General features: G+C 50.4%; 7 protein-coding genes across 7 annotated transcripts; 3 read left to right on the forward strand and 4 right to left on the reverse strand.

Moving 5' to 3' along the window:
* Positions 1 to 381: 381 nt before the first annotated feature.
* On the reverse strand, positions 382 to 1,443 carry VC83_04122 (uncharacterized protein). The gene has a single exon (XM_024467758.1). It carries the CDS (start codon positions 755 to 757, stop codon positions 422 to 424), a length of 336 nt encoding a protein of 111 aa, XP_024324562.1. The 5' UTR covers positions 758 to 1,443; the 3' UTR covers positions 382 to 421.
* Positions 1,444 to 1,917: 474 nt separating this feature from the next.
* CDC55 (protein phosphatase 2A regulatory subunit cdc55) lies at positions 1,918 to 4,647 on the forward strand. The gene is made up of 7 exons (XM_024467759.1): positions 1,918 to 2,153; positions 2,319 to 2,479; positions 2,591 to 2,631; positions 2,743 to 2,840; positions 2,890 to 3,541; positions 3,591 to 4,180; positions 4,243 to 4,647. The coding sequence occupies exons 2-7, from the start codon at positions 2,436 to 2,438 to the stop codon at positions 4,264 to 4,266; spliced, it is 1,449 nt and encodes a 482-aa protein (XP_024324563.1). The 5' UTR covers positions 1,918 to 2,153; positions 2,319 to 2,435; the 3' UTR covers positions 4,267 to 4,647.
* Positions 4,648 to 5,352: 705 nt separating this feature from the next.
* Positions 5,353 to 6,869, forward strand: YEA4 (golgi uridine diphosphate-N- acetylglucosamine transporter; the record flags this gene model as incomplete). The annotated part of the gene is made up of 5 exons (XM_024467760.1): positions 5,353 to 5,661; positions 5,721 to 5,746; positions 5,799 to 5,815; positions 5,863 to 6,206; positions 6,255 to 6,869. 5 exons carry the CDS (start codon positions 5,353 to 5,355, stop codon positions 6,867 to 6,869), a joined length of 1,311 nt encoding a protein of 436 aa, XP_024324568.1.
* Positions 6,870 to 7,252: 383 nt separating this feature from the next.
* AMD1 (AMP deaminase) lies at positions 7,253 to 10,503 on the forward strand (the record flags this gene model as incomplete). The annotated part of the gene is made up of 4 exons (XM_024467761.1): positions 7,253 to 7,259; positions 7,331 to 7,826; positions 7,875 to 10,103; positions 10,149 to 10,503. 4 exons carry the CDS (start codon positions 7,253 to 7,255, stop codon positions 10,501 to 10,503), a joined length of 3,087 nt encoding a protein of 1,028 aa, XP_024324569.1.
* Positions 10,504 to 10,698: 195 nt separating this feature from the next.
* On the reverse strand, positions 10,699 to 11,536 carry VC83_04126 (uncharacterized protein). The gene is made up of 2 exons (XM_024467762.1): positions 11,201 to 11,536; positions 10,699 to 11,139 (listed from the first exon to the last, which is right to left on the reverse strand). Exons 1-2 carry the CDS (start codon positions 11,324 to 11,326, stop codon positions 10,960 to 10,962), a joined length of 306 nt encoding a protein of 101 aa, XP_024324566.1. The 5' UTR covers positions 11,327 to 11,536; the 3' UTR covers positions 10,699 to 10,959.
* Positions 11,537 to 12,095: 559 nt separating this feature from the next.
* GRX4 (monothiol glutaredoxin grx4) lies at positions 12,096 to 13,432 on the reverse strand. Its single transcript, XM_024467763.1, has 2 exons — positions 12,487 to 13,432; positions 12,096 to 12,420 (listed from the first exon to the last, which is right to left on the reverse strand). Exons 1-2 carry the CDS (start codon positions 13,243 to 13,245, stop codon positions 12,358 to 12,360), a joined length of 822 nt encoding a protein of 273 aa, XP_024324567.1. The 5' UTR covers positions 13,246 to 13,432; the 3' UTR covers positions 12,096 to 12,357.
* Positions 13,433 to 13,777: 345 nt separating this feature from the next.
* On the reverse strand, positions 13,778 to 14,713 carry VC83_04128 (uncharacterized protein; the record flags this gene model as incomplete). Its single annotated transcript, XM_024467764.1, has 1 exon — positions 13,778 to 14,713. One exon carries the CDS (start codon positions 14,711 to 14,713, stop codon positions 13,778 to 13,780), a length of 936 nt encoding a protein of 311 aa, XP_024324570.1.
* Between the last annotated feature and the right edge of the window lie 1,423 nt (positions 14,714 to 16,136).

The raw sequence follows: 16,136 nt of genomic DNA on the forward strand, positions 1-16,136 counted from the left end.
GTTGCCTTGAATTCTAGGCACAACATTTTGGTGTTCACACCTTCATGACGAAAGCAAACTAAATTTACAGAGCGGCTAAATCTCAGTGGCAGACGACGTAGAGATTTCTATAGTCCCTAGAATAATACTTATAGAGGCGGGAATAGCTTATACTATCCGGGTTTTGGATTGTGGTTTTTTATTATATTCTGCGAGAAATTAAAATTATCCAACACATTCTCAAAATGAAAAACGAAGGCGTTCACTAATAAATTTATTACGTGTCACCATAAACTCAGTATTTCTATAAACTAGAGCTTCAAAACGTACTTTTTGAAGGAAGATAGTGTTGGAAGATCAATAATCTGGCTGTAAACGTAGAGACTTCAACACATGTTACCTTGGCTCAATACCTTCATCGCATTCTATTGGTATATCTACACTACGATTTAAAATGAGCAAGTACTTGACCTAGTCTCCTGAGAGCCTTTGGGCGATGATCGATAGGATCTTCTGCCTGTTTGATCTCCTCAATTTCCTCTCTGGCCTTTCTCACCAACGGCAACAGCCCACCCCAAACGTCGTCAGCGTACCGCGTCAAAACACCTTCCCACTGCTCAATCCATAGACTGCTTGCTTCCTCTTGTGGTAGAACTTGCCCAAAATGAGAGTAGGATTCTTGAGCATACTCATCCGGCAGCCAAGTGCTCATATCGTTAGATCTGAACGTATCGGGCTGTAGATTATGTGGGTGGGAGACGTCTGTACCAGTGTGCATATCCGAGGAAGGAAATAGTTCCTTGACAAGGGCCTGGATTTTTGCGGTCTGATCGTCGGTCAACCTCCATTCCTCTATCTCATCTTCGATGTTCTGAGGTGCAAAATAGTCAACCTCTTGCCGCCTTTCGGATAGTATGTCCAACACTGCCTCTCCATCATGACTTTCTTGTTCTTCGACGCTGCGAAATTGGTATGGTTCTGAATTCTGACCTGAAACTTGCGCCGTTGGTGCCCTGCCAAAAGACCTGGTATCCTCTTCGTCCAACACTGGCCTTGTCCCATCTTCAGTAGACGGTCCAAAAGCATCTATTCCGTCGAGAAAGGACGAGAACTCCGCCTCAGCAGATGCAGTGTGTTGTTCTTGGTGTGAACTCCGGAAAGCCTGTGGGCCTGGCTGCTGGGCACCGTGCGAGGGCTGTTGTCGGGAGGTCTGAGAGCTCTCGGCCCAAACAGAGCCATGGCCAGAACTTGACGGCTGGCCCTGTCCCTTCCCCGAAGTGGCTAATGCTGCTGCGGCGGAATCGTTGATTACATTGCTATCCGTTGCACCAAATGCACTTCGTGCAAGGCCAATCGCGGAGGCTGCAACCCTATCGAGGACAGAATCGGATGAAGTTGTAGTTGTTTCGTTAGAAGTCACCTCGTCTTCCCCCCCCCCCCAGATTTTACGGGCCCCTTACCCTTCCCATTGCGCATAATGTCAGTTCGAGTCCCACGCGCTGGGAAGTTGGTCGTTGTTATAGTCGCGGGTCTCAGGATCCGACAAGGGCCCCGCGCTTAAGGGTCGGCTAAACTGGAGATCCCCCCACCAACATCACGTGATTGACTCGAGATCAGCGGCATACTCGAATCACTTGAAGAGCCTCGAGGATCAGGGAGATACAGGAGTATTGAGGGCGATATGGATCTATTTCATGATGGTATATATGGCCCCTGCCTGAGCGCAGCTTTGTGACTCGAGGATAGAGGGTACCAATAAATGCTGCAGTTGCGAGACGGAGTTTACCTTAGTCAAGCAGGTTTGCAGCAAAATATGGACAATTTGTAGCTTCCTTGCAACTGAAGAAAAGGTATTACAGTATTTGCGAAAGCGAACACTTTATAAAAAACCTCAAATGTAGTATCTGGTAATAATAGGTATCGTAGTAATTTTGTAATGCTAGATGTACACTTTCCTTGGCTTGGCTATTTCCCCAATGCAGCTGCCTCTTGTCGACCTTTGTAATACAGCTGTTGAGTACCTATGTATTGGCGCGGAGCTGATTGCCGCCAGACCTTGGTCACTCGCCAAAACCATCATAACCCCACAATCTCAACTATACTCACCAGACTTTGACGCGCCTAACTATTTATCGCCAGTAGGTCGATTGCTTTGAGTAGATTCTACAGATTCTGTGAGTTTTCACCGTTCGGCGACCCCGATCCTCGTGTCTTGCGGGGTTTGAATCAAAGCCTTCCCTGCCCTTCCTGCTCACTCTATTCCTCTCAGCACGCCACCGCTGCATTGTACGCGCCTGGTGCACGATGTCGTATTCGCACAGCTACTGACTGCCTCCTAGAAGACTGTGCGCCATCTAGAAATTTTCTTCTCCTCGAACAACCACCATCCCATCACAAATTATCCACGCCACGCGCGAATTTGAGGAAGGTTATCCTCAAAAGGGCGGGCTGGAAACATGGTAGAAGGAGAAGCGAACTCTCCAACTTGGAAGTTCACACAGTCAGTATTGCCTTGGAGATAAAACAGCGACGGCGAGAAAGACACGCCACTCCACGATCTTGACCCCTTGGTTTGGCGACGAGCCAAAGGACCCTGCTAAAATTCACACAGATGCTTCGGAGATAAGGGAGATGTAGAGGATATCACAGAAGGTTAGTAACACCAAGGAGCTGTACAAATGCTGTTACCGCAGACTGGGGATGAGAGCTGCAACTTTTGTCAACTTATCGGATGCGGACTGGGGCTAATATGTTCGTTCGCAGCCGATATCATCTCAACAGTCGAGTTCGATCACACAGGAAACTACCTTGCCACTGGAGATAAGGGAGGCCGAGTGGTATTATTTGAGAGAAACGAGACAGTATGCAACCCAGCAATCGTGTTCATGCAGCATACGCTGATTCCCACAGAAAAAAACATGCGAATACAAGTTTCACACCGAATTCCAATCGCACGAACCCGAATTTGACTACCTAAAGTCCCTCGAGATCGAAGAAAAGATCAACAAAATCAAGTGGTGCAAACGCCAAAATGCATCTCACTATCTCCTTTCGACAAACGACAAGACCATCAAATTGTGGAAGGTGTTTGAGAAGTCATTGAAGGTCGTTGCGGAAAACAACCTTTCGCATGACTTAACCCCTGGCACAGCTGCTGGTGGAGGAGGCGCTCCTCGATCTCGCAACAACGTCCACTTCAACAGCGTAAACGATCTCAAGCTACCTAGACTCACACATCATGATACCGTCGTTGCGGCCGTACCACGCCGAACATATGCCAATGCACATGCATATCATATCAACAGCATCTCAGTGAACAGCGATGGAGAGACGTTTATCAGCAGTGACGACCTGCGTGTAAACCTGTGGAACCTGAACATTCAGGACCAGAGCTTTAACATCGTTGATATTAAGCCAGCGAATATGGAGGAGCTGACAGAGGTCATAACCGCAGCAGAATTCCATCCCCAGAGCTGTAACTGGTTCATGTATGCGAGCTCGAAAGGCACAATCAAACTGGCAGACATGCGCGAGAGTGCTCTCTGCGACCAGCACGCCAAGCGTAAGTCAACTCCCGCCATACCATTGATTTTTGTCTAACATTATTTTAGAATTCGAACAGGAGGAAGATCCCTCTGCCCGCTCCTTCTTCTCCGAGATCATCTCCTCCATCTCGGATGTCCGATTCTCACACGATGGAAGATACATCCTGTCTCGCGACTACCTGACTGTGAAGATTTGGGATGTCAATATGGAGCGCCAACCGATCAAGACCATCCCCATCCATGAACACCTCCGACCCAGGCTTTGTGATACATACGAGAACGACAGCATTTTCGACAAGTTTGAGGTTGTCTTCTCTGGAGATGCCAAGAACGTGATGACTGGCAGTTACAACAACAACTTCATGATTTACCCCTCAGACCCAGATAAGGAGGTGGAGGTGGTCCTACAGGCCGATAAGTCGGCTTTCAAGGCAAAAAAGGTTGGCGTACCAACGCCAATCAACACGTCAACTAGCCCTGGCGCAAATGGAAAGAAGGGTGGCTCAAGAGCTGGCAGCCCAGCGGCTGGAGCAACCGGGGCAGGCCAGAGGATGAGGAAGGAGACCGACGCGGACCAAATTGATTTCAACAAGAAGATCCTCCACATGAGTTGGCATCCATTTGAGGACAGCATTGCTATCGCTGCAACAAATAATGTAAGTTCCCCTCGAGTTTTGCTTTACCTCGTATAGAAGCAGCTGCTGACGAGTCTCGATAGCTTTTTGTCTTCTCGGCATTGTAGACAGCAGGAGAATGAAGGAGGCTTTTGTGGCCAGGTTGCGTTGACGTCAGATTGCGACGTGATGAGACGATTCCCAATCTTCATATCTTTTAAGGTCAGATTAAGAGCCGGCTGACGCATACATTGATGAGAGATGAGCATATGAGAGAACTATAGACCAGCCTCTCATGACATAGGTGAGCGATTACTAGGTGAATGATCCATTGATAATGAAAGTTATGTGGGCAATCCAGTGTAGTTTCATTTTCCAGCGGCACAGCACTACTATGCTACCTGGGGGAGGGGGCAAAAGGGGGTCGTCGTTATGGCATTGAAGCTCACGGCCCAGATCTTTTACGCAAATTCATTAGTCACTCCAGAGAATGCAGAGAAGTACTATGGTCTTTTAGTAGATATTTCAGTGATTTAGTATTTGTGATTATCTGTGTCTCCTATGCCTCCCAAGTCTCCTAGCTTCCATGGTTGTAAATGCCGTAGGGTCAAAAGGAGGGGTTTTCACGTTGCACCCTGGCCAAATCTACGCACGCCCAATAAAAGTTTATGATTGCTCATCGTTTAACTTCCCTCCCTGTTCCCGTACCCGTACCTACCTACTCTACCGTAACTGCCTGGCTCGACAATTATCCAGTACCTGGCCTTTATACCTGACAGGGCAGACCACCAAACCCACTTCCGACAACCAATTTGGACTCATTTGGGCAAATACACTCTCGTTATTTATTCCGGCAGATCCGGTACTTTCCTGCTGCAACTACGGAGTATAATTAACAAGGACAGGTAAAATATAGCCATGAGATCGTCGCTCCAGTCTCGTGACTCCACTTTGCTTTCCTTCGTTGTCACCAGCTCTTAAAGTCGTGGCATCGGCACTTGCCAACTCAAGGTGAGACATAACCCCTCCTGTCCTGAATAGCACCGCAGCGTGCGTCCATCTTCCATCTCCCTCTCTGCCTCTCTGCCCCTCTGTCTCTCTTGCATGCTATATCATTTAGCGTCTAGAGCTACACCAGGCCCGCTCTGATCTTGCTTGGCGGAGCCGAGGCGCCACTCCACCGCGTTCAAATCTCTTTTGGTGCTTGCGACACGATGGCCAGGAGACCCAGAACTGACAGTGGCAGCGCGCCTTCCAGCTCTATGACCGGCCAGGTCACGCCTCGACGACGTGCGACTTTACGAGACCTCCAATCGTCGACAGTGGACGGGATCGAACCCCGTCCAAAGGAAATCAACGCTGCGCCTTCGCTCGAAAAGGCACAAATGTATGGGATAGACAATGAGAGGCCTACGTCTTCCAAAATCATGGCATTGATTGGACGGATATTCATCGAGACTATACCGCAATGGCTGGCTGTTGGGGTTATGCTCGGGCTCATCTTTGGCGGCTGCTGTTCAAATGTGAGTGCGAAGCGTTGCCGGATTGGAATATGGAGACCGGAGAACTCATGAACAAACAGGTTTTCGCGTTGGAAGCAATTATCAAGTAAGTGGTGTGCCCGAACGAAACGAGGACCCATCAAGCTAACCTTTGGCAGACCGAATCCAGATAGTGGTATGTCGAAGCGCATCAGATGGCCCCTTCATTGCTGATATCCATAGGCACCCTACTCACCTTTGTCCAATTTATCTTCATCGCATCGATCGGCTACACCTCGCAGTTCGATATCAAACGTCCGCCCCTTTTTCTCAAGCCGAACCGCGTCCCGATCAAGCGCTGGCTTGTAAACATTGCCCTATTCTTCACAATTAATGTTCTGAACAATCATGCATTCAGCTACAACATATCTGTGCCCATACATATCATATTACGCTCTGGAGGGAGCATAACTACAATTGGCGTAGGATATCTGTTTGGAAAGCGCTTTTCCCGCATACAAATTGTGTCCGTACTACTTCTCACTGTTGGTGTTATCATTGCCGCATGGTCAGATGTTCAATCCAAGGTATGCCAGTGTCTTCAATACTTCGTATCACAGTACTGACCTTTATAGGAGAAGACCACAGACACGAAGCAAGGGCTGCCACCATTCAGCGTCGGCCTCATTATTCTGTTCATCGCACAAGTCCTATCGGCCATTATGGGGCTCTACACCGAAGAAACATACCGAGAGTATGGCCCCCAGTGGAAAGAAAACCTCTTTTACTCACACTTCATCTCACTACCACTATTCATTCCGTTCTTCCCATCGATGATGAGGCAGTTTCTACGATTGGCCGCCTCCGAGCCATTGACCATGCCTTGGTCCGAACCAGCTGCCCTCGGGGGGTTATCGCAAGGCTTCAAAGCTGGCGTATCCGGGATTTACATTCCAAGTCAGCTTGCATACCTGGTCGTCAACGTGCTGACCCAGTACGCTTGCATCCGTGGAGTCAATCTTCTTGCCTCTGCATCCTCTGCGTTGACAGTGACCATCGTCCTAAACGTGCGGAAGCTAGTCAGTTTGCTGCTCAGCATTTGGTTGTTTGGCAATAGATTGTCATTCGGGACGCTCATTGGAGCCACGATTGTTTTCAGTGCGGGGGGAATGTACTCATTAGACAAAGGGCCAAGGGGAAGGCTTAGACCTGTCACTGCCAGTGTCAGCATCAATGGCAAGGCGGGATAAAGGGAGAGCATAACGTGAATTTAGACTTGATTTAGAATTTGAACGATTTCAGAAATGGACATCTACCCACCGTTTTTGAAACATTTGATGCAAGGCTGACCAATTGGCGCTAAAAGTTGGGGTAACTCCTCACGCAGCCTTGCCAAGAGCTTCAACAGCGACGGAGACACAGTTCCATCTCTTATCAGCGACGTGCCAAAGCAAACTCTACGCGTTTAAGACTTCACATCACACAGCATTTAGACCTTGCATAACTTATATTACCATTGCCCACTTTGCTTGTTGTACTGTGCGACTGCTAACGCCTTGCTGACCCGGGTGGAAAGCCCCTACGGCCGACAGGTGAGAAGCCTCGAGTCATACAAGACCCGACCTCGCGAGCAATGTCTGGTGAGTTCAACATCAACTACCTGGCCAATGGAGATAGCACCATTCGAAACATTATAACTGATTGTTTCCAGGCACCGCATTTGAAAGAAACCATCCATCTGGGCTGAGCTCTCCACACCTCGAACCAACCCAGCTATCTGTTGACGACAATTCCGACGCTGACGATAACCCCTACCACGACCAAGACCTAGACGAGGGCTCAAACAGTACCCTTGCAGAGAATAAGACAAACAATGCACTCACTGGAGCGGCTTTAGACGAAGAGGCAGGCGAAGACGCTACTCAGGACGGCCTACTTCCCAGGGACTTCCAGAGAAGAACAACCTTTTACGATTACGCTGCTGAGAAGCAAATAAGCTTTACGGATGCCAAACTCTTCTATCAGAGAAGCCAAGCTGAGGCCCAGCGCAGTGGCGAAGGCGGATGGGGTTCCCAGCAATCGCTACCCCCCGACAGTCCACGGTTGAGTGAGAGGAAGTATTCAAACATTTCCGGAACGGAAGCTGAGGACCCACAAAGAAGTGGCAGCTTGAGATCTATTGGAAGCGGCTTGAACATGGCTCAAAGGTGAGTAAGGCTATATCTATGTTTATTCGTGTGTCTAACTTGGATTAGCCATGGCAAGTTCAAATCCGCCCAGCCTACCGGCCTTGTCAACCCAGAGAAACTCCCCGAAAGCAACACCATACAAGAACCAATCTTTGGTGGCAATGATGGCGTGGGGCGGCCAGGAGGTTTTCAGCGTCAGGAAGTTCGGCAGCCAGAGAACGCGAATCTACCAGCTGAGCTGCATGCAGCAGTAACGCCGGAAGGGCTACACGGTGCGGGAGCTGGTATTGGTGTTGGCAATGGTGCTGGGGGATTTGCAAATACAGAAGCCCATGTCACTTCCGAGTTGAGCGCAATATACTCGAATATTCGAAAAGTATTAGACTTTCGTCACAAATATATGCGCCTGTCGCTACAAGGCCTAGAAGATAATCCAAAAGATGACCCTAGTTGGGATATCTATCCCCCTCACCCTCAGCCGGCATGGGAGGAGGAGAAACGAAGGGCGACAATGGCGAATGGCGGCGATAGCCTCTCCAACAGCACGGTGCTGCCCACAAAGACCAACGAGAAAGCCCAGGCAGGCGCTGCCAGCGCCTCGCAACCCCCTAATCCATCAAAACCCACGCGTAAGCCAGGACAAGATATTGGCGAGGATTTCGACATGGAAGACCTCCTGCCTCTTCCAGAGGCCGGCGAGATGACATTTCGCCTGGATGATAACGGCGTATACCAAGTTTACCAGCATTCTGATGCTGGCGCATTAGAAGAGCCAGTGATCAACATCCCAACTATTCGTGAATTCTACATGGACCTGGAACAGATCTTGGAGATTTCTTCCGATGGCCCCTGCAAAAGCTTTGCGTTCAGGCGCCTCCAATACCTTGAAGGAAAGTTTAACCTCTATGTGCTTCTGAACGAGTACCAAGAGATGGCCGACAGCAAAAGCGTGCCGCATCGAGACTTCTACAATGTGAGGAAAGTGGATACCCATATTCATCATTCAGCTTGCATGAACCAAAAGCATCTGCTTCGATTTATTAAGAGCAAGATGAAGAAGTGCCCAAACGAGGTTGTTATGTTCAGAGATGGAAAGCATCTCACACTGAGCGAGGTTTTTGAGAGTATCAACTTGACAGCATATGATTTGAGTATCGATACGCTGGATATGCACGCCCACACAGACTCTTTCCACCGATTTGACAAGTTCAATCTCAAGTACAATCCCATTGGGGAGTCCCGTCTGAGAACCATCTTTCTCAAGACTGACAACTTCATCAAGGGGCGATACCTTGCAGAGATAACAAAGGAAGTTATTACCGATCTCGAGTCCAGCAAATACCAGATGGTGGAATGGCGCATTAGCATTTATGGCCGAGACCCTGATGAGTGGGATAAATTGGCAGCTTGGGTTGTCGATAACAAGCTCTTCTCGCCAAATGTGCGCTGGCTCGTACAAGTCCCGCGACTGTACGATGTGTACAAGGCGTCGGGCCTAATGGATAACTTTGAGCAAGTCGTCATCAACGTCTTCAGGCCCCTGTTCGAGGTTACCAAGGACCCATCGAGCCACCCGAACCTGCACGTCTTCCTGCAAAGAGTCATCGGCTTCGATAGTGTCGACGACGAGAGCAAAGTCGAGCGTAGACTCTTCCGCAAGTTCCCCGTTCCTAAAGTCTGGGATACGAAACAGAACCCGCCGTATAGCTACTGGATCTATTACATGTTTGCCAACATCGCATCTCTAAACGTCATGCGTAAGCAACGAGGCTTCAATACCTTCGTCCTTCGTCCTCACTGTGGTGAGGCTGGCGATTCGGACCATCTCGCTGCTGCAGTCCTCACCTGCCACAGTATCAGCCATGGTCTTCTACTCCGCAAGGTTCCTTTCTTGCAATACATTTTCTACCTCGAGCAGATCGGTGTTGCCATGTCCCCGCTCAGCAACAATGCTCTCTTCCTCGCGTACGAACGCAATCCCTTCCTTTCCTACTTCAAGCGCGGCCTGAACGTATCCCTATCTACCGATGATCCGCTCCAGTTCGCCTTCACCAAAGAGGCGTTGATCGAGGAATACTCCGTAGCCGCGCAAATCTACAAGCTTAACGCTGTGGACATGTGTGAGCTTGCGCGCAACTCCGTCCAACAGAGTGGCTACGAGGCGTCTGTCAAGCAGCATTGGCTGGGTGAGAACTTCAACAAGCCCGGTGTTGCGGGGAACACGATGGCGAAGACGAATATCCCCAATATCCGCCAGGGCTTCCGTCACGAGACGATACTACAGGAAATGGCCATGTAAGTTCCCCACGCTGCTGTAAGATGGGAAACTAACACAAGTAGGATCGACCGCTACACGTCTGCATCGACGCCAATACCCTCGGCAGATACAAGCTCGTACGAAACTCTTGTTGGGCTGCAATCGCCCACCTCCTCTATGAAAACGAATCTCTCCACAACTACCATCCCCCATGATCAGTCACCTTTCCCTGCCCAGGCAGCCCGCTTCCCCCATGCTCGTCCTACAGCTAGCATGTCCTCGACAACACTCCCTCCTGTGCCAACGAATGTCTCGACTGATAGTCTGCAGCCCATCAACTCTGGGCTACAGGACCCGCACTTGTCGGGACATGAGCCTAAGTTTTTCCCAGGGGTGCTGAGTCGTTCGCAGAGGAGGGATGGTGGCGAAGGGAAATGATGGGAGACCCGGGACCGAGAGGAGTGAGAAGGGGTGGGGAGGATCTGTTCAAGGAGAGAGAGAGGATGAAGCTGGTTCAGAGGAGTGGGCTGAAATGTGATGAGATCTTGGGCTTTACGAAAGGGGCATACAATGTTGAACAGCTAGAACGGAATCATGTTTCACTTCACGAGGTAGCGATGGCTAGTATGAGGTATTTAAAATCGCCATGCAATTCAATTAGACGTCTCGACATAAAGAAATGATAAATGAAGGTTTATGCTCAGACCAATTCGCCGTCCGAACCAACGAATCGCGCGCAATAACTGAAACTCCACAGCCTCCCCCCTCCTTTTACAAGTTCCCCCGCGTCAAATACATATACAACCCAAGGCGGCCCACCACTTCCCAGCCAGCCCTCACATAACCAGATCCGCAGCTCCATCATCGCTCGCCCACTCGATCATAGTGTATTATTTAGCAGCATCCCTCGGCGCACTCGGCGCAGTCAGCGCACGCCTCGCATCCCTCCTCACACACGCAGCAACAGCAGAGCGCGGCGAACAGACCCGCCAAGCAACCCTTTCCTGCGCCGCCACCGCTGCTTTTATTGGGGGGGGGACCCTGCTGGTATTGTTGTTGGGGTGGGCCTTGCATCTGTGCGCGGGCGGTTAGTTTGCGCGCCATTTCAGTATTTTAAAAGATAGAGAATGCTCACTGGAGGTGGCTGTTGGTAGTAGCCGCCGCCCTGTGGCGGGCCATAGGATTGTTGGGGGTATTGAGGTTGGCCGTATGGCTGTTGGTGATTAGGGGCACCACCGCCATAATAGTTTTGGTTGGACATGTTTGCGGGAAGAGGAAGTTTGAAGCTGTATTGGTCAAGTTGGATATTCGAAGAAAGGTTTGTAGATGTTGATGACGACGAGTGTCAATGCGTGGGATCGAGAAAGCGACGATTAAGGTGATGGATCGCGGAGATGCAGATGTTGAAAGGTCTTGGTAGATATTGAAGGGTCTTGGCAGAGACAATAAGAGGGCGGGAGAACGGCAGGATATTTAAATGGCTGGGCAGGAGGGAAGGATGGGAAGGGTGTGGGTGGTATAGGTGGGTTGGGTGTTTTAGGGGATGTTTTAGGGGGTTAGGGGTGGGAAGGGGTGGGAAGGTGGGAAGGTGGAGAACGGCAGGGGGTTTATTGGGTCGGCGTACAAATGGGTGTGGAGGCATATGGAAGTTACACGTCCACACTTATCGCCCCTGCGGCGACTCGGTGGATTTTTAACCATTTAAGAGGTTATATTCTCTCTCTTCAGCTTCTTCCAGTCGCAACTTGCTGCGGCGCAGTATGGATGGCTGTGCCCTCAAAACGCACTTGAGACGGCTTGCTGCCAGGGTTGTGTTGTATGCGGCTTTATTCCCTCCTCGGCAATCTGGGAGTGCCCTCAGCAGCCCTGGCACAGTCGAGATCGTCTTTATATACATGTGCTCACTCATATTAGCATACGCTTGTCTGTCGCGACTCTATCAACTGTGGAATGCTGCGCAGGGTACAACGGCGGCGCTCACAATTGCGGAGAACTATCGAATTATCGAATTATCGAATTATCGAATTATCGAATTATCGAATTATCGAATTATCAAACTATCCTGCGAAGGAATGACGCATGGGGGGTGGGGGTCACACTCCAAGGGTATCTGATCGCAGGGTTTGATATCATAAATCATTGCATACTGCATGCAATCGCAGTCTATCTGCATTGTAAAAGTCGAGCTGCTAGGCCTGTCTCACCGCGAAGCCGCCAGTCACGACCGACGAGTTGATACTCCTCAACCAAATAACCGTGAAGTTGTGTCTACTATCATCCCATACTCCCTATTCAGGCCTTGACGACCGCGTACTCCTTCAAGAAATCCGGATCGTTCGCCATCTCCTCCTTGATCTGTATCACGCCATTAGCCCTCTCCAAAGTAACTCCAAGCAGAAGTCGCATCTCAGGTAAACTTACAATATCCAGCCCACCAACCAGCTCTCCCCCAACCCACAGTTGTGGGAACGTCGGCCAGTCCGCAAACTCCTTCAAGCCCTGCCTCACCTCATCATCCGCCAGGATATTGAAGAACCCATATCGCACCGAGTTCTCCCTCAGCAGCGCAACCAACTGCCGGCTGAACCCGCACTGTGGCGCGCTCGGCGTCCCCTTCATGAACAACATCACGGGCGCTGCCTTCACCAGCTCCCCCAGCCGCTTATTCAGGTCCTCCTTCCCCTCTCCCGTCACAACAGCCGTCCCATTCGCATCCGCATCCTTTTCTTCGCCTGTAACACCCGCCGCATCAGCCCGTGGTGCCGGCCCCGTAGTGTCGCGATAAGTAACATCTTGCTTTGGTGGTATCACGACATCCTCAGCTTTGCCCTCTCCACCTGCAGCGTGTCGCTCAATCGCTGCACGCACCTTCCCCGCATCGCTCCCCGAAACAGTCTCAAGTGTTGCCCCTGCGCGTGCGAGCACCAGGAACGGCACAGCGGTCACGTCGTATGCGTCGCTCACGTCTGGGAGTTCCTCGGCGTTGACGGAGAGCCAGAGGGTGCGTGGTGGGGTGGTGGCGGGGTAGGATGCTGCGAGGGTCGCGAGCACAGTGTTCATCTGCGCGCATGGTGCGGCCCAGGGGGTGTGGAAGGAGAGGACGAGGAGGGTCGTTGGGTCGAGGGTCGTGACGTGCGTGTTGAACTCATCTTCAGAGGTGACTTCGAGGATTTTCGACATGGTGGGCTGTGAGGTGGTGTTTTGGTGGTGGGGTAAATTCGCGCGCTCAACCGACGAGCTCTGCTTGATGCGACGAGGGCTTGCGTATGCTGTTTCGGATATTTGATTCGATTCTCTAGATGCGAAGAAGGGACTCGTCGTAGAGTGGATGCTGTTCTGCCCTCGGAGATGTTTATCTGATCGTGGTCGCTGATTAATATTCAACGGCCGCCACCAACAGAAATTATTACGGGACTTCGGCGAACGTCATGGTCACACTAAAATCACGACTAACCACGTGATCAATCAAATCCAGAGACTCTCATTGAACAGATTTGAGAACAAAAGGAATGAAAGGCAGGTCTGAATTCACACTTGAATTACTAAAGGATTAACGAGATAGCAACAGATCATATATACTGGTATTTGTTTATGTACGAAGGATTCTAAATCCAAGAAATATTTACAATCAAATGTTAAGTCCAAAAGCAATCGCTACCCTTACAACGCCCTTTTTCATATCAACAGAAATCGCGTTCATCCGTGAGCGAACTCAGTTGGTGTATACCTTGACAGAGTTGACAAGCCAATACGACTCTTCATACGCCGCTGGGTTCTGGCTCACAAAGTCCTCGCAGGTTGCGGCCCGAGCACCGCACTGATCTCCCCAAACACCGCCGGCCCAGTCTCCACAGAACGTCGTGTCGAATACGATATAGTGATTCTTGAAGTGGGAGCCAATGTTGCAGCTGTCACCGACAAAGTTGGTCAGGGGGGTGCCCCAGGTGCTCGGATCGGGGTTGCCAGAATTGATGTCGTCCGGGATGGCATAGCGTGGGAAGAAATATACTGCGATAACCTCATTTGTCCACTCCATCGCATAAACTCCACCACCGATGGTGTTGAAGCCGGTCCCGTAGTTTGATGGATCGATGGTTGCCTGACCACATCCCCTAGTGCCACTGCAGTCGGCGTTACTGAGGACAGAGCCTAGCTGGGAGTTAGGGTTGTTCATGGAACAGCTTCCCGATGTGTGAAGGGTAACGTCGTTGGTCAATTGAGTGTTGACGCCCTCCATGATATCTATTTCACCAGCATTGGGCCAGTCTGGACCGTATGTCCAGAAGGCAGGCCAGGATCCACACTCTGCGCCAGGCATGTGCTTGATATCGGCAATGAAGAGTCCCAGGGTGTATTGCTTTTGGGACTCGACGCGAACAGATGCGCGTCCATTCGGCGGGCTCATCGTGGTGTGGTCAACTCCCATGTAGACGCCGTCCTGAGAGAGCCCGGCGAGCCCAGCATTGTTTGCAGTCTCAGCATTGGCATAGTCAACGAAGCCGTTGGTTGGGTCAGGGCCATCGTGGAAATTAAACCCGTCGAAGAAGTTGGTGGAGTCGTAGACATCTTGGAGTGTGTAGGCAGCGCTTGCAGTACCTACAAGCCAGGCAATGGCTGCAGCTGGAATGAGAGTTTGTAAGGAAGGCATCGTGGTGATGATTGAAACACTTGGGTTTTGCTCCGTAAGATAGGGTTGGTAGAGTGTTCTTATATATACACTCCGAATAATTGAGTTGAACTGAGAATCAGGAGATGTAGGGACTGTTCGTGAATCCTCGAGGTGATACAAAGGACCGATTGTTCTTGGTGGCTTCACCCAAGTCTGAACCTCTGTAAGGATTGTCGTACTATTGTTGCAGCATCAATAGCATGGCTTTATAATGGGTTCAAGGCACCGAATAGTTTCTTATCCGGAATTCCGCACCACAGACCTTTGATGGGCGTGTGAATGATAATGAAAAGATGAATGAAAGAACAATGCGCGCAGGGAGCAGTAGTATTATTAGGGAAGGTATGCCGTTTCGAACATGGGAGAACGGCGGTATAAGGGACTCTGAGATGAAATAGCCCCCCGGGCTGGCTGGGACGCACCTTAGACATGGTCTAGAGATGCGCCTGAGCGTCTAATAAGAAGTAGCACGGACTTGGGGCGCGAGAAGGGGAAAGTGATTCAGCGCAAAGTCTATTGCCAACACCCATGGGGGGCATGAGGTAGCGCAGGGTCACCATGGATATATTGAGCTTCCACCTCCTTTAATCGCGCTGTGGCACGAGTATGGCCGCTCGGCCAGTCATGACCCGTCGCTGTTTCTCTAGTGGAGGGCAGCATGAAAGGTTGTCGACGATTCCCCCAGGTCTGTTTCAGTTGTGGCGGCGATGGACCAATGAACCAGGATCAGCCACCTTTGACGTTTAGCAAGCGAGGGCGTCAATGATAACACCAACGTGATCCGAGACATAACGGGAGAGCTACCCACGACGAAGACGACAGTGTGTCGGAAGTTTGGACGAACAAACGCCAAACAAAGCGATATATGTTTTGATTTTTTTGACAAAGGAAGTTTCAACGGTGCGGGACGTGGGATCCGGGTCCAGACCAGTCTCAGTCCCAGTCCCAACGCAGTCAAAGGCCGTCCCATCGGACATATTTTTCATCGCAACTCCATCGCAACTTCGCGACATGACAAGTAGGCGCCGAACTTGTGTGCAAGACTGGAGTACGGATGGGATGGACCAAGTGGTCTGCCGGACAGCAGTGATCCTGCCTCCCTGCATGATCGAAGCGCGATAGAAGGACCGATGGACCCTCATGGTTTGATGTAAATAGCTAGACATCCCTTAGCCGTCCTTTAGAGTTGACAAGTTCAGTAAGATGGAGTCCGGGGCAAATGGCTGATCAGGCCCAAGTCGGTACCTGTCTGCGTTGGGTCCGCTCCCCTCAATTTAGATCCTTTGAATCCTTTAAAATCGTCTAAATCGAATAAAAAGCCAATTTAATCCCACGCCCCGATGTTGGCCAATGAAGATGAGGAGAAATAACAAATCGTCGTCTTTGTCATTGTGAATAGTTC

This window comes from Pseudogymnoascus destructans (genome assembly GCF_001641265.1).
Source record: "Pseudogymnoascus destructans isolate 20631-21 unplaced genomic scaffold scaffold_9, whole genome shotgun sequence".
Classification (NCBI taxonomy): Eukaryota; Fungi; Ascomycota; class Leotiomycetes; order Thelebolales; family Thelebolaceae; genus Pseudogymnoascus; species Pseudogymnoascus destructans.

What these genes read in the sequence shown, in the direction of transcription:
- GRX4 (XM_024467763.1), bottom strand. Translation starts at nt 13,245, where the DNA reads ATGTCGAAAATCCTCGAAGTCACCTCTGAAGATGAGTTCAACACGCAC. An exon ending in TGGTTGGTGGGCTGGATATT is followed by an intron (nt 12,421 to 12,486) that starts GTAAGTTTACCT and finishes GGCGTGATACAG; the next exon opens with ATCAAGGAGGAGATGGCGAA.
- VC83_04122 (XM_024467758.1), bottom strand. Translation starts at nt 757, where the DNA reads ATGCACACTGGTACAGACGTCTCCCACCCACATAATCTACAGCCCGAT.
- VC83_04126 (XM_024467762.1), bottom strand. Translation starts at nt 11,326, where the DNA reads ATGTCCAACCAAAACTATTATGGCGGTGGTGCCCCTAATCACCAACAG. An exon ending in ACTACCAACAGCCACCTCCA is followed by an intron (nt 11,140 to 11,200) that starts GTGAGCATTCTC and finishes GCCCGCGCACAG; the next exon opens with ATGCAAGGCCCACCCCAACA.
- CDC55 (XM_024467759.1), top strand. Translation starts at nt 2,436, where the DNA reads ATGGTAGAAGGAGAAGCGAACTCTCCAACTTGGAAGTTCACACA. An exon ending in CCAACTTGGAAGTTCACACA is followed by an intron (nt 2,480 to 2,590) that starts GTCAGTATTGCC and finishes AAATTCACACAG; the next exon opens with ATGCTTCGGAGATAAGGGAG. An exon ending in CTATCGCTGCAACAAATAAT is followed by an intron (nt 4,181 to 4,242) that starts GTAAGTTCCCCT and finishes GAGTCTCGATAG; the next exon opens with CTTTTTGTCTTCTCGGCATT.